The sequence below is a fragment of the Chrysoperla carnea genome, chromosome 1 (assembly GCF_905475395.1).
Source record: "Chrysoperla carnea chromosome 1, inChrCarn1.1, whole genome shotgun sequence".
Lineage (NCBI taxonomy): Eukaryota > Metazoa > Arthropoda > Insecta > Neuroptera > Chrysopidae > Chrysoperla > Chrysoperla carnea.
This window is the reverse complement of record NC_058337.1, coordinates 90,700,311-90,715,219: the sequence shown is the minus strand read 5'-3', so window position 1 is coordinate 90,715,219 and position 14,909 is coordinate 90,700,311. Positions and strand designations below refer to the sequence as shown.

The 14,909-nt window shown below is 27.5% G+C and overlaps 1 protein-coding gene across 1 annotated transcript; it reads left to right on the top strand.

The window, feature by feature from the left end:
* The first annotated feature begins 4,621 nt into the window (after window positions 1-4,621).
* LOC123302759 (protein lethal(3)malignant blood neoplasm 1) lies at window positions 4,622-14,506 on the top strand. The gene is made up of 3 exons (XM_044885842.1): window positions 4,622-4,642; window positions 12,028-12,295; window positions 12,897-14,506. Exons 1-3 carry the CDS (start codon window positions 4,622-4,624, stop codon window positions 14,396-14,398), a joined length of 1,791 nt encoding a protein of 596 aa, XP_044741777.1. The 3' UTR covers window positions 14,399-14,506.
* The last annotated feature ends 403 nt before the right edge of the window (window positions 14,507-14,909 follow it).

Below are 14,909 nucleotides of genomic sequence, written 5' to 3'. Positions count from 1 at the left end.
TAAGAAGGAGTTAAGGAGTTAATCATTTAATGTAAATTTTCCCACTCGTATTCAGGAATCATCTACGATAAAAAAAATGGGTATTTCTAAATCAAAGCTAACTAAATTTTACGGCATTCATAAGAAAAGCTTTACTTAATGTACAAATTGCGCTGAAATAAACTCTCAATAAAAATTTTACACAAATTGACAAAACTAAAATTATTAATTTATATTGCACCTGACGACGAAAATATAATATATTTGCGGATTTTTCAAAATAATAAGAGAATAAATTTTTCAAAATAAATATGAGCTAGCTTAATTTAACTAGGCTTTCTCAAAGGTATATATGATTCCTTTCATAATTTTGCTTTCCTCAAAATGCATTTTAGCTTATTTTTAGGTTTCGAAAAGATAAATAAATCTCACACAAAAATAATATTAAAAGCGGAAATTTTATTTATTTAATCCCCTTTTTTTGGATGAATGGATTAACATGAGACTGTTAATCCATTGCTCGTTTGAATGATACTCGTTTACTGCGTACTGCAAACTCTGTATGCTGTGTATTGATTTATGTTCTTTATACTATTTAGGATGTTATAAAATAATAAAAAGCATTTTTATTATTTTATAATTCAATTATAAATTATAAGTTCATAAACGTTTATGGTTACGGCGACTTAATGACTTTGCCCAAGATTTCCTTAAGATAGTAATGTTCTGTCTATAAAACTTCTGTCTAATATCACTTTAGTTGTGTCTTATGTTCATTAGTTAATAAAAGTTCATAAGCCCCATCTCAATAAAATTTTACATTTTAAATTTGATGCGTAAAAGTTGTAATATCCAAAACTTTGTAAATATTGATACAATTAATTTTTAATCTATTTTAAGAAAAAATTTATCCAAAATAATCGCTTTGCTTAGGATCATAAATTTATACATTACTCATCAATGTGTCGGATTTTGAGAATGGTCAGAGTAAGGGCCTTTTAAATTATGACGATAGCATTGGTTAAATGCATGACCTAGAAGCTAGTACAAATTAAAATACAATATCGATAATTCTTTTGCACACCTTAATCAGTTATCAACACAAATAATTATTAAAAAGTCATGAATTAAATTTATGTTTTCAATCTATTCTTCTATGTATAGCTAATTAACATTTTTATAGATTAATAATACATATTATAATACATCCCTACATTTACAATTTTCTCATTTATAAAATTTATTTCAGAATTAAATTCTAACAATAAATTATTATCAATATAGCATCATAATATATAATGTGCACTAACGGGTGAATAAATTGAATTAAGTTTATAAAAAAAAATGGAATGGGAGTGTTGATACAAAAAAGTTGTTTAGTTCGCTTTCAATGTATATTTAAATGCAAAGTTTGCGTGATTACACATTCCTGGAAAAATATCTCAAAAAAAATGGTAATGAAATATGGATCATGAAAAAATATCATACAGGAAAAGATCTTAAAAGATTTTGGAGTCAAAATCAAATCGAAGAAAATTTTTTTGAAAATTTTTTAGCCGGACGCTTATATCTATTATCAGTATTTTTTGTTGATATGTTAATTAAAATTTATTGGTAAACTTATTCGATTATAAAGATGAGATTTACGCAAAATCCTTAATCCTATAGCCCTTTCAAGTATTAAATTAAATCATTGTTGGTGTTTTCAAGTGTTTGGTGTTTTCAAGTACTTCACAGTATTTTCTTAGTAAAATGTCTCATACTTTGTGTCTTTCAGTATTTATAGGAGAAAATGTAAAGGAATCAAAGCATAAATGAATATCTTATGTAAATTAAATAAGTACATTAAAATTTATGATGAAAATATTATTGATTTATTAATCGTGTCTCAATGTTTCAAGGATTGGAATATTATTTCTATTCATTACCTACCTCACAATTTTCATACTGAAAATGACTATCACTTTTTATACCTACGTTTCAATATGACCCTTGCGTATTTGGTATTACATCTTTTTGAATTTATACAAAAATATATCAACCACTATCAAAATGGCGTGATTGATATTTCATCGATACGAAAATTTAGGGAAACTTACAAAGATATAAACATAAATACCAAAGAATATTATAAGTGATCTTACGTTAATTAAAAACCTGTTAAAAATTTAGTGAAAATGTATAAGGACAAAACTACGGTGTCCATTTTCTCAAAAACTATGAAAGATAGAGAGTTTAAAATTTGCAAATAGAGCATGAAAATTTACTAGAAATACGAAAAATTCTAGATATTCAACACTTTTTATAGAGGATATTTCAACAGTTAACTCAGACAAATGTTTGTTTTCAATTGTTTAAATTAAATATCATAAAATATATATATAATACCCTCTTATTACCAGTTAATATTATTGGATTGCATCACTCTGTGACATACATCTTTGTAATCCATCACCATGACTGAAAAAGGCACATTTAAAGCTCATCACACCGTTTGTCTAATATCTATATATTATTTTATCCTTCATATTCGAGCTCAATATCCTTTAAAATAAACGATGAAAAATTTTTAAAGGTTAATTTTTTTTTCTTGAATATTATACAGATTTTTTGTCATTGTAGATTTCGTGTCATGTCTTAGAATTTATGATTTACTAATAACCAAAAACATTGCAATAATCGTGTTGCAAGATCAAGATCAAGACCACGACAAAGTTTATAAAACAAGGTCAAGGCCTAAATGTGCCAGATCAAGATCATCGAGTCGTGGTCTTAATATAAAGATCCGAAGGACTTAGTCTTGGTCTTGGTTTTTTCCATCACTACACATAGATATAAAAACGTAGTTCCATATAATATTACAAAAAATCAACAAAAATTCAACCTACACGAATTAATGAATGCAGTTAAATAATTGCTTTGTTTAAATGCAAATTTTATCAAATTTTTAATGTATGTAAACACTTTATATCAATTACTTCAAAAGTTGACATCGATGGTAAATTATTATTTTCAAAAATAAATTTCATAACTTTTATTAATATTTTAACACTTTACTAAAATCATTCAAACAGAAATGCAATAGAACAAATTAATGTTGAAATAGAAATTAAAAGAAAGATATCTTATATTACAATAGTTTAACGAAAGCCAAGCAAATTAGACAAAGACTATCAAATATAAATTATGGCAAGGTATATTTCAATATTCCAGCCCTTATTCCCTTGGCTTTCAAGGTAAATTTCAGAAATTAATCATGATAAGGAATATCATGATCGCGTATCGAAGTTGGAATATGATATAAGGTTTGCTCGATACGCGATCCAACTTATGAAAAATGCTCTTTCCACTATTCTACCCCATCACCCTACATTGCTGCATACCTAGGCTAGTCGATCTAACAAGGTTTCATTTTAAAAAAACGTCGTTTTATTCGTTTTTTCATGAAAAACTGAAGCATACATCGCAAAATATGACTCTTCCTGACATCTATTGGTGTATATCGTAGTTAATGAAATACAATGCAAATTATAACTCTTCCTGACATCTATTGGTGTATATCGTAGTTAATGAAATAAAATACATTACCGGGACATTCAAATTGGTATTTGTGTGGAGACATTTAAAACGGTCTTCTATTAGTGATAAAATTTGTGTCTTTTTAAGAATACCGAGCAAAGCTCGGTCATCCAGATATTACGTATAATATGACAATCTTTGAATTTAGATGCATTAACTCCTACGTTAACTTTAACGAATTTAATATGTAATTTAAGAAATACAAATGATTTCTGTAAATGAATGACTAATCTCTTAAATCCACACCTGTGTTCATGAAATTTTATAAAACTATCCATAACATCTTACAATCGAGTGACATTTGACATAAATATACAAAATAAATTATTTGATATTAAAATGAGTAAATATTACACCTGTTCCACCCCTCAATTTGTCATTTTGCAATCCCCACTCAAGTCAGCAAAAATTTATAAAATCCAGAATTAAAACAATAATGACAATTATTAATTCTTGTTGTAATAATTGAATTTCTAATGCAACTCAAGTATTACGTTTAGTAGGCTAAAATTGGATAAAAGTACGTGTGTAAATTACAATCCAACTAAAATTTTTACGAAAGCCTTTATTTTAAAAAGCGTTATGATTATAGGACTTTATTGCTTATATAAAATGTTAATGTTACAATACGAAATAATTGTTGCCCCCGAGACCAAAATAAAATTTCAGCCAATAAGCAATAAATAACAGTATTGAACATCATTGATCATTGAATTATACACACAAATTAAAATTTTTAATACCTACGTACGAGTATGATTTGTTTTGTAGTGTCCAGTCCAGTAGCAATTGTGGGAAGGTTACAAAAAAATTATTTGCTAAAATAGAGTTAAATACTGTTTACTATCAACACTTATTTTCAATTATTAGTATTAATTATCACGGGCGCGGTCACATCACCGCTCATCAAAATTAATTTTTTTATAAATTTGTGTCAAAAAAAAATCTATATATGAAAATTTTGCATAGAAATATTAAAAATATGAATTTATAAATATTTTAATATTTTTAAGTGTTTTTTTATAATACACAATTTTTTTTATTTAATTGTTTTTTCTTTATTATGGATTATTTAAATATAAAAGTAAGTTATTTTGTTTTATTCTTTTTAATTTTTACGTTTCATAATTTTACCTATTTTATTTAGTATTTTTGGGAATATTTATCCTATGCATTATTAAATTTTTTTTCCACTGAAAGTGATACAATTTGGGACAATAATTATAAAAAAATAATTTTATTTTCGTAATCATATTTTAACTAAAAATATCTATTCGAATTTATTTAGAGGATAAACATTTCGAATGAATACTTTTTAAAAAAATTAAAGAATGTATAGAATAAATTTTCCCGTTAATACTGATTTATTAATTGGAACTCAAATAAAAAATAATATTCATGAAGTTAATTGGCCTAAAATTTTGACATAAAAGGTTAAAATTTTTTGTACAATGCTTGGAAAGTTGAATATACCCCAAAGGTAAATACTGCAATTTGTTCATATTATTTACAAAGAATTTCTATAACTGTTATTGATTAATTAATAAATTAACCTTTAACATTCAATATTTATTAAAATAAATAATCTTTTAAATAAAGTCATGCATTTAAATTATTATAATCCAATAAATTAAGTTTTTTTTCGGTAAAGGTAAACGATATGTACATACTTTTACATTTAATTTTTATTTCACATTTTTTAGGGCTAATACTTTATTATGAGAGTTTCGGAGATATTTTATTTATTTTTTTTTTCTATAATTCTTTGTTCTAAAATGACGCCTAGTTTGAGAATAATTTTGGCGAAAAGAGACAATGAGACAATAATGAAATAATAGTATATAAGCCTTTTTAACCCCCGAACTACAAACAAAGGGTGTTATAAGTTTGCACGCTTTGTGTCTGTGGCATCGTAGCGCCTAAGCGGATGAACCTATTTCGATTTTTTTTTATTTTGTTTGACAAGTAATTTAATAGAGAGTGTTCTTAGCTGTGTTTCAAGTGCGAATTTAGGATTCCGTAACCGAAAAAACTAAAAATTGGCGGTAATCTTCCAAATCGACTTGGGAGTTGAGAGTTGGGAAAAGGCTTTAAGAAAAATGGGAATTTAATTTAGAGTGTTCTAAGATATGCTTCCAATGCGAGTTTAGGATTCCGTAGCCGAAAAATTCGTCGGGGGTGTTTTAAATTTTGTAAATTTCACTCTTTGTCCGCGATTTATGGCAGAAATTACAACAAACGTATCTATTTACTTATTACTTACACAGTTTTTAAATCTAAAGTATGATTGATTTATGTTAATTAAGAATATTATTTAAAGAAAACTTTTTGCGAAACACCTATTTGCGAAAAAAGCGTTTTTTTTTTACCAACAATTTAGTAATGATTGGCATAGAATATATCCAAAAATACTAATCACCACAATATGGAAATATAAATCAAATGTATATCACTGATTGCACGAGTAAAAGAGTTTTGTCTAATGTTACCAAAAAGATTGTACTAGATAAATAGAGAAAAAAAAATTTTTCCATCACTTGATCTCGGGCGATTCATAACTACATCATAGAAACTATATTTGATAGATATTATCAATCATATAAGAATGGTCAAAAGAGAAAAATTCTGGGTTAAAATTGTTGTAAAATAGTCTATTTATTTGTACTAATTTTATTGTACTATTAATAAGTAGTTGCAAATGTTTTTCATAATTTGAAATGATGGGATATATTTTATTTTAACGCAAATTAATTGAAAACTCAAAACAAAATATTTATAATTATAAAAAATGACTTGTTTTTGTATAATTAAGTTATTACGGCTCAAGGTATACAATTTAAGTAAATGTTATGGCATAAAAATATTAATTATATTCATTTTAATAACTTTAATTCAACTTTTGTATTTAATTTTTTGCTTTAAATTTGAATAAAATTTTTAATCAGCAATAAAATTTTGGATTATGGTAAATATGTTTGCAATAATAATTTAAAAAAAAATATTAATCATTAATTAATGACTAATTTTTTCCTAGTTTAGTAGTCATAAATTTGTTAAATGAAACTATCAAAGAGTTGAAATTTCCTTGTAATTAATTATAAAACGAGAATACTAATAAATACCAAATTTACGTTTGTACAGAAAATAATTACGTATTTTAATTTAATATTTTGATTCTAACAATAAATTTTGCATAAACAAATTTTATTTTAAGAAAATTTATTTAGAAAAAGTTTGAATAAAAATGCTTTCAGGGGACAAGATGTTATTGTACTTAAAAGTAAAAAATAATTTTTCTTATGAGTCACTCCAATAGGAATTTTTTTGAAAAAAAGAATTATATTCCATATTTAGTCCTTTGAAATTTTAATTGGTGTGAGTGGATGTGAAGAGATGAGACCTTAAATTTTCTAGGTACCATTTTTTAACTTTCCCCTCGATATTTAAAGCGGCATGTTTTCAATCAAAACAATAATCAAATCCCGCCAAGAGTTACTAAAGGTGGGTAAGTTCCATGTTTTTTTAGTCTATCTTAAGAATCAATCTGACGATTTCATTTTTTTTAACATGGTTTAATAAAGACCGTTATGAATTTTCCACTGAAGTAAGCAGGGGATGCCATTTGAAACTTCCTGAATCCTGAAATTTTCTAGGTACAATTTTTGAACTCCCCCTTCGATATCTAAATCAACGTGTTTTCACTCAAAACAATAATTACATTATGTCAAGAGTTACAAGCGATGAATACTTTTGAAATGAACACTGTTTAATACCATCACTAAAATCATATTTCAAAAATTATTTAAAGTGTGCTAGCGAATTTCGTATAAATTTTAAAAAATTCTACAAATACAATTATTTTTCAAAGAAAACATGTTCAAAGAAAAAATTATAAGCAATAGGTTTTGGAGGTATTTGACCTACGGAGCATTTTAATTAATTATATTAATTTTAGCTATTTATTACCTACTCATTAAATTATTTGATTGTCATCAACAGACATTTAAATATTATTTTAATAATTTCATAAAAAAATTAGAAATTATTAAAATTATAATTATTTTCATAAGAAAAATCGGTTTTTTTTAAATATTTTGTAAATAAAAAATTTGCATATTATTAATTATATGATTGATTCAAGGGCATAACAACTGAAGAATATTCCTTTATTGAATTATATGCGTCCAATTAATTAATTATTATTATTTTTATTGAATTATGAAACTTCGATGAACATTACAGATTTTGAAGGAAAATAGGTTTACTGTTATGTTAAAGCAAACGTATAACGACTTTAAAAGTGTACAAAGTATCCTAATTTTGGTTTATCTTCACCTGAATAATAACTTCATCTTTTAACATAGGATCCCAAAAAATTGTCACCGATGATCACATGGCAAAAAATATCTGTGAAATTTATTAACATGTTCGAGATGCCTACACAGTACATGTTCAGGAAACTAGACTGTCTTATTCAGCACGAAAAATATCTCTCAAAGATGGTTGGTTCCAAAACCATAGATTTGATAAATAATTTAGGTATATAATTTAATTCAAAGCAAATTTTAAAAAAAAAAACAAAAACAAAAAAAAAAAACAAAAAAAAATAAAAACAAAATAATTCATTAAAAAAGTTTATTCTTAATTTCAAGGATCACACCCAAATTTTATAATAAAAAAACATTGGTTTACATGGCAAAATTTATGTTACTTAAAAATCAATTTTAATAAAATTTTCATAAATAAAACTTATAATTTATTATTATTATGAAACATTTCATAAATAGAATAATTTTATCATATATTTCTTATATTTGCAAAGTTTAAACCATTCATATTTATTGGGATTTAGCAAAAAAAAAATTGATACTGGTTTTACCCAATTTCTAATAGTTTTTATTATTGGCATTAAACTTGTGTCATCGTATATCACAGGTGTTGTATCTATTGAATTAAAAATATCAAAACTAAAAAAAATTAGAAGTTAAGCGGAGAAAAATTAATTTTATGCTACAACATATGTGGGCCAGGTGAAAACTTTCTAGTACATTTACAAACTTTTTAAAATTTAACCTGTTTAGATCGCAGAAAACCACGGGTTTTTTAAAGGATAAATATGCACTTAAAACTTCGTCAGTGATTTCCTACGAGTCAAACAACCTTTCTTCTTAAATTTTTTTTCGAAACTAGCATGAGCAAAGGGAGCATGAAATTTTGCAGGAAATTTTGACACTATATGACCACTTGATAACATTAATAATTATTAAACAATAAAATATTTTGTCCGACAAAAATACTGCACCGATGAGCTTGTATACCATCTCGAACATGCTTATTACTTAAGTACTTTTTTTTTGAATACGTACATGCTTTACTTTTGCTGAATTGTTTAGTAATTATTAATGTTTTCACATGGTCATAGTGCCCGACCAATTCCCTACTGCGTTTTTTTGAAACGATAATTCAAATATGACATCATCATGTTCATTTGAAATAGCAGTGTCTCGAAAAAAATTTGGTAGACTCGTCAAAAGAAAACCACTCACGAAGTCTTGTTCCACGGACTTCGGACTGACTGGTTCAGCTGATTTCAATATGGAAAAGAAATTAGGTGGTAGAATTTGATGGTAGAAAAATAATCAAATAATTTGCCTGCTTTTGTATATCTGCCAAATCACTATTGAAAACTTCAGCTCAAAGCTCTTTATTTATACTCACCAAATGAACTACGCTTTGAACTCACAAAAGCGTTGAAAATTAAAAGACGAGAAAAATCGATTACAAAGTTAATCGGTTTTGAGATAAAGATTTTGTAGATAAAATTATCTTCAAATATTAACTAATTTTCACATGCTATCATTACATAATCTGCGAAAAGTTCAAATAAAATATTATAATTATAATATTATAATTAAAGAACTCTTGTCTTCTCTTGTCTTTCTCTTGTAAAACTAAATAACAATCGCTTGTTTATTAACTTATTAAAACGATTAATTTTCTTATATTAGAGAAAAGTCAAATAACAACTTTTAGGAGATCGATTTTTATCTACATGTATTTAATACCGAAAAAGGATGTATATACATTACCATAAAATTAAAATTAATGTCAAATATAATATTAATATATTGTTTAAATAAAAACTTATACATTAAGTTCATAAGTTTAATGTAAGTTTACATTTGTCATTATTTGTCGTCTCTAATAATAATATGTAATAAAAAGTTAAGGAGACTCTCTAGTTAAGACGGTTCTATACACATTTTTCAATGGCGTGAAATCATTATTTGATTGGTGTGAAACTTTATAATTTTCTTAGGACTCTTAAATATTCATTGGTGGAAAAAAATTTTTATAAAGAAAAGCTGTTTTCCAGATAAGAACGGTTAAAGTTACAATTGAATTTCGAGTACTGCGATTATACCTTTTCCTGTATCGATGTGAAATCTACGGTAAAACATTCAAATACGAAAAAATGTTTCAAGCAAAAGTTTTTTATTTTTTTATAAGGAACATTTTTTATATATAAACTTTTTTTCTATCCATCACGTTTTACAAGATGAGTCTCACGGATCGTCGACATATTGACCTATGTTTCTCCGAATTACGAACTCAACTTCACTTTTTACTTTTTGAGTACACTATGACAATTTCAGTTCAATATCTCTTTTTATTTTTGAGTTATCGTGTTGATAGACAGATGGACAGACAGACAGACGGGCGAACAACCGGAAATGGACTAATTAAGTGATTTTATAAACAGCTATACCAAAATTTTGTTCGTAGCATCAATATTTTTCAGCATTACAAACTTTGGACGAAATTTAGTATATTTTGATATATTTAATATATAAATGTATAAAAACAATTCTGAAACATTTTCCATTACCTTTACCCGTCTCAGATGTATGCAGCTTCCTTAATAATTTGCTATTGCTTTAATCATAAGCCAATCAAATCATCCTAAAGTTAAAATTTAAACCACTCAATACTATACCTGCTAAACACTATTCTCTGTACATTTTAATAATTTTTTAAACCTCCTTAAAAATTTATTACAATATTTTACATTTATTGTTTTAATAATATTTACTCAAAGTGGTAATTTAAAGTGACAAATTATAAAATAATTGTTTACATTATTATTGAAATAGCAATAAATCATTTTATCTCCACATAAAAATAATTCAGGCAGGTCGATGACATTTTGCATTAATTATTTTTACGAAATTTCATTCGTTGCGATAATTAAAGTTTCAGTTAGAATCTTCTATTTGTAATGCTCACTCATTCAATTTCGATGAAAATTTTCGGGCTTGAATATTGAATCAATTTTATTTTTGATTTCCACAATTAATAGTACAAAAGTTATTGCCTCTATATTGACATGATTAATTCGAAAAACAAATGTTTCCATTCGTACAGATGATTCGATTCAGTTTATCTAGCCCTGGCTTTAGGGTTGCAGCTAATAACATCGCTTTACCTCGTTTAGAGTTATGTAGTTCTAAGGTCTAAAATGTTAGTTCTAATACAAATTATGATGAGAACAGGTTATGACCATTTTTTGTGTCGATATTATTGCGCAATATTTGACTTTATTGTCTTTTCAACGAATATATACAATGTACTATTGTATAAAAAAAACTTTTCGGGCAAGAGCCGCAGATGGAGCTTTGACAGAAAGTTTTGAGGCCAGGATAGAGCTTCTGATTTATCGATATAAAATCGCACTCAGCAGATATTGTTGGACAATCGCTTTTAAAATGTTATACCCCTGAGCAAAGAAGACAGTATTTTTAGTTTATTCCAGGTTTGGTACGTTCCAAATTTTTGTTTTCGCTTCAAAGGTAGTCTTTTTTGCAATTTACAATTTCTGCAATTCCAAAATGAATAAGAAGGCCATTGATTTACATTTAACTAATTCCATAGATTTCATTTACTCCATGAGATATACAAGATCAGTTGGCTCGGAAGCAAAAATTTTACTTGAAAATTTCCGTCAGGTAGATTCGGAGAAAATAAGTTCTGATAGTTGGACAGGCGGGCAGGTAAACGCAATAGTGATCTCGTAAGACCACTTTTTTTCATTTTTCATGACGGAATCCTGATAATAATGATTGTTAGAAAATTCGGATAAAAGATTTAAATAGATGCAAGTATTTTTTAAAATCATCTGACATAAGTGTGTATAATACCTATAAGTGAATAAATTTAACAGCCATTTGAACTTTTAAGGATCCTTTTAATTTTCAATGTATCATAAATAATCACACTTGACTGTTATTAAGACTTTGCACTCATAAAAAAAAAACACGAGGTGAAATATTATTTATTAAACAGGTGCGATTGTAAAATACCATATAAAAATGGCACCGTTATTTTTCATCGTTTAATCATTTAAGCTTTCATTACGTGTTTAATGAATAAATACTTTTTTTAAATTACATTTTATTTAATTTTTTATAGGTTTGTCTAAAACTTATTTTGTTAGTCAGTATTCTTGGATTCATTGAAACGCAAAAACAACCAAATGCAGACGAAAATCGTCCATATAAATTTGGGTTTAATATTGAAGGACAGCAACATAGACAAGAGGAAAAAGATGAAAAGGGATTAGTTAGTGGTGAATTTGGTTTCATTACTGCCGATGGAGTTTATCATGTAACAGTATATGCGACAGATGAGCAAGGTCGTTTTAAAATTATTAGTATGAAAAGTATCAAAGTCAGTCCCCGTAAGTAAAAGAATTTATTGTTATTTTTTTTAACCGCGCTTCTCTAAAGGAGTGGTAGCTTTAAGGAGGGGCTATTTTAGAGATTACTTAGTTCGAATCCAGGAACAGTCACAATTTTTATTTTTTTTAATTATTATCATATGTAACTCTATTGGTTTTTTTTTCTATTTCATTTTTGTTACCTTGATTTCCATCAAAACCCTAAGCTTTCTCTAGTATTTATTATTGCATATGAAATACTTAAGTATCAAAGGCGTAGTTCCTCTACCCATCATTAATACAAATACATACATTGTCATGGATAAATTCATAGAAGTACTGCGGGGCTTTTTTTTTCTGAGCTTCACATCTTATTTACGAAAATTATTTATTGTAGGTAGAATGTTTCAATTTACAAACTCGGGATATTCACTTCTCTTAACAAGCCCCACTACAATTGCAGGACTTGTATTTATCAATGACAAATCCAGGATCCCACACAAGCGCATTCTGATTATAAGTAACATGTTTGATCATTAAAAATGTGACTGGAATTTACAGGGAGCTAACTCAATTAAAAAATAAATAAATAATATTAACAGACAAAAATTTCATTTTTCAGCGCTAGACGGTTCACCAGATTATTCAAAAACACCTATTCAAAATATCAACAACAATGCAGTACAACCTGCAATTTCGTCATCAAGTACTTCCAAACCCTCAATCTCTACAATCAGCAATTTTCTATCAAATCAAGATTACACAACACAATCACCTGTAAATCGACCTTCTGTAACTCTACAAAAACCAGCAAATTCGTGTAGCAGTTGTTCAATACCAAGTACTACTAAATTGCCACCTGCAGTATCCCCACAGTTACTACAGCGGCCTGGAAATAGTCAGTTAGGGCTTCCACATCAAATTCAAGTTCCAAAACCTATCAATGTTCAAAGCCCACCACCAAGCATTAATTATCCACAAAGTCAAACAGTTGATCCCAAATATCCTCAACAACAGGTTTCAAGTTACCCAATAAGTCAAACTCCAGCATCATCACCAAGCCAAACACCAAATCAAAAACCTGCCAATATACTAAATCCACCATTAAGCATAAATTATCCACAAAGTCAAACAGTTAATCCAAATAATCCTCAACAACAGATTCCAAGTTATCCATCAAGTCAAACCCCAGCATCATCACCAAGCCAAATACTAAATCCAAATTATCCTCAATCTCAGCTAGTAAATCCAATTTATACACAAAATCAAAACCCAGGAGTAAATACTGTTAATAACCCGTTACAAAACTATCCTAATCAACAATCTATAATTCCAAACAACCCAGCAAATCCGCCAAGTCAAGAGCTTATTGCACCATTTACACCTAATGAGATTCTTCCACCAAACAACTTGAATCCAAATCAACCTTCATCCCCTGATGTTTATCCCTTAGTACCAAATGACAATTTTAATTTACAACCTAACCCTCCCAAACAAGAATTGTCTTCACCATTTACTTCCAATAACTATAATCCACAATCAAATCCACCTACTTCATTTGTTCCAAACGCAATATATCCAAGTAAAGAACCAAATATATCTTTCCCACCTGAATTGAATATCAGCCCGCTACCTCCTGATAGCCTTATAGATAATAACTACGACCTGGAGCCTTTAAATCCAACAATAAAACCCACAACTGATAATAACTACCAAACTACCAGAAAACCATCTCCTGTTATTCCTGATGGTTTACATTTCCCTGGATTAATTCATCCGCCAAGTGATCCTCCACCCGGTGAAAATCCAACAATGACAGGACCAATGCCACCAGGAGTCACTGTAGATGATATGCGCGATTTAATGTATAAATTTAATTATACTGTGGGATTCCATGGACATTACGAAGTTGGGTATCGTAGTGGAACAAAAGTGGGTGCATATTTCGTTAATGGTCGGGACGGTTATAGTCATATAGTTGAGTATACTGCCGACGAATTAGGATTCCATCCTAAAGTGTATTACATTTATTTAGGATTAGACCATCCTGATATTCCAAAAGAAGAAACGGAAAAAGAATTTGGATTGAAGGGATATATATTTGAATGGTATAGCATTGGCTAATAAATGCACTATTTTTAACGTGACAGAGTAGCATTAAATCTTCTAGTTTCCTAAATATGGCATCCCATTATTGAATAATGCTATCGTACGCTCATCGTTTATAATTATTATTCCATAATTTATAGATTTCTTTTCCTTTAAACTTTATGAGTTAATTTCGTCTTGAGCTTTTCTAAAACAAGGTCGTTCTGTCATGATATTTCTCCAATTATCAGTATTAAATTTTACCTAAATATAATTTCAGAAAAAAGGCTTCCAGTGCTTAAAATTTGTTTAGAAACAAACAATAACACTTTCTTAATTCGATTAAATTTACTTTATTAATCGAATGTTAAAAATAGAACAAGTTTTAGGCCAAATAAACAGTTTTTCATTAAAAAAGTAAAAAAGTACTATAAAAGAACTATAAAAGTGACAAAATTTAGAAATTAATCTTAACCAACGATTGTATAAGACAAGAAAAAAATTCAAAATTTTCTAACACAGTCGTGGTATCCCTTATGGAGCAAAT

What these genes read in the sequence shown, in the direction of transcription:
- LOC123302759 (XM_044885842.1), top strand. Translation starts at nt 4,622, where the DNA reads ATGGATTATTTAAATATAAAA. An exon ending in TGGATTATTTAAATATAAAA is followed by an intron (nt 4,643 to 12,027) that starts GTAAGTTATTTT and finishes AATTTTTTATAG; the next exon opens with GTTTGTCTAAAACTTATTTT. An exon ending in AAGTATCAAAGTCAGTCCCC is followed by an intron (nt 12,296 to 12,896) that starts GTAAGTAAAAGA and finishes TTCATTTTTCAG; the next exon opens with CGCTAGACGGTTCACCAGAT.